The sequence below is a fragment of the Penaeus monodon genome, chromosome 21, assembly GCF_015228065.2.
Source record: "Penaeus monodon isolate SGIC_2016 chromosome 21, NSTDA_Pmon_1, whole genome shotgun sequence".
Taxonomy (NCBI): Eukaryota; Metazoa; Arthropoda; class Malacostraca; order Decapoda; family Penaeidae; genus Penaeus; species Penaeus monodon.
Window position 1 is genome coordinate 12,762,548 of NC_051406.1, and position 633 is coordinate 12,763,180.

General features: G+C 41.9%; 1 protein-coding gene across 1 annotated transcript in view; it reads left to right on the forward strand.

The window, feature by feature from the left end:
• Nucleotides 1–633, forward strand: part of LOC119586241 — a gene marked incomplete in the record, with an annotated part of 43,840 nt that overhangs the window by 29,332 nt on the left and 13,875 nt on the right. The window contains 1 exon segment of the mRNA XM_037934944.1: nt 129–356. Within this exon segment, the coding sequence (XP_037790872.1) occupies nt 138–356 (219 nt within the window).

Sequence of the window (633 nt, forward strand, 5' to 3'; positions counted from 1 at the left end):
AGTTACAATGAGTGGTTAATTCTAGAACCATAACACTTCATGAAGATCTTTAACGTAGTGTGTACTAGTACAGAAAATATAAGCCTTGTGGTTTTGTTTGCAGTAACATCGCCTATTTTTCTTTCCAGGAGTGCAAAATGCGGTTAAAATGGCTGTTGTCGTGTCTGGCGGTCATGCTGGGCAGCGGGCAACTAGCATCGCCCGCGCATGCGCAGTGCCGCTGTGGCCTGTTTCTCGTGACGTCACAGAATTGGACCCCGGATTACCTTGCGTTCACGACGGAAAAAAACTATCAGGTGGATTGCACCGACGCGATGAGGGGAGGAGAAGAATGCAAAAGATACTGCGAAGAAGAGGTAAGTTATGTTTGGTTATGTCCATTGAGGAAGAGGCAAGTTATTTTCAGTTATGTCCATTGATCGTCTTCCTGTGCAAAAAAAAATGAGAGATGATGGTGATGTAGACAAAGGAAAGGACACGGACTGTTTCCTTTCTTTCTCTATTTCTTTTCCAAATACTTTACAGACACATTGCACCGTAATCTCATAGCACAGGATGTGGAACTGATTTGAAGTACTACCTATTTTTTAAGTGGAAAGGATAAGTTGATGCATAAATCATATACATATATTT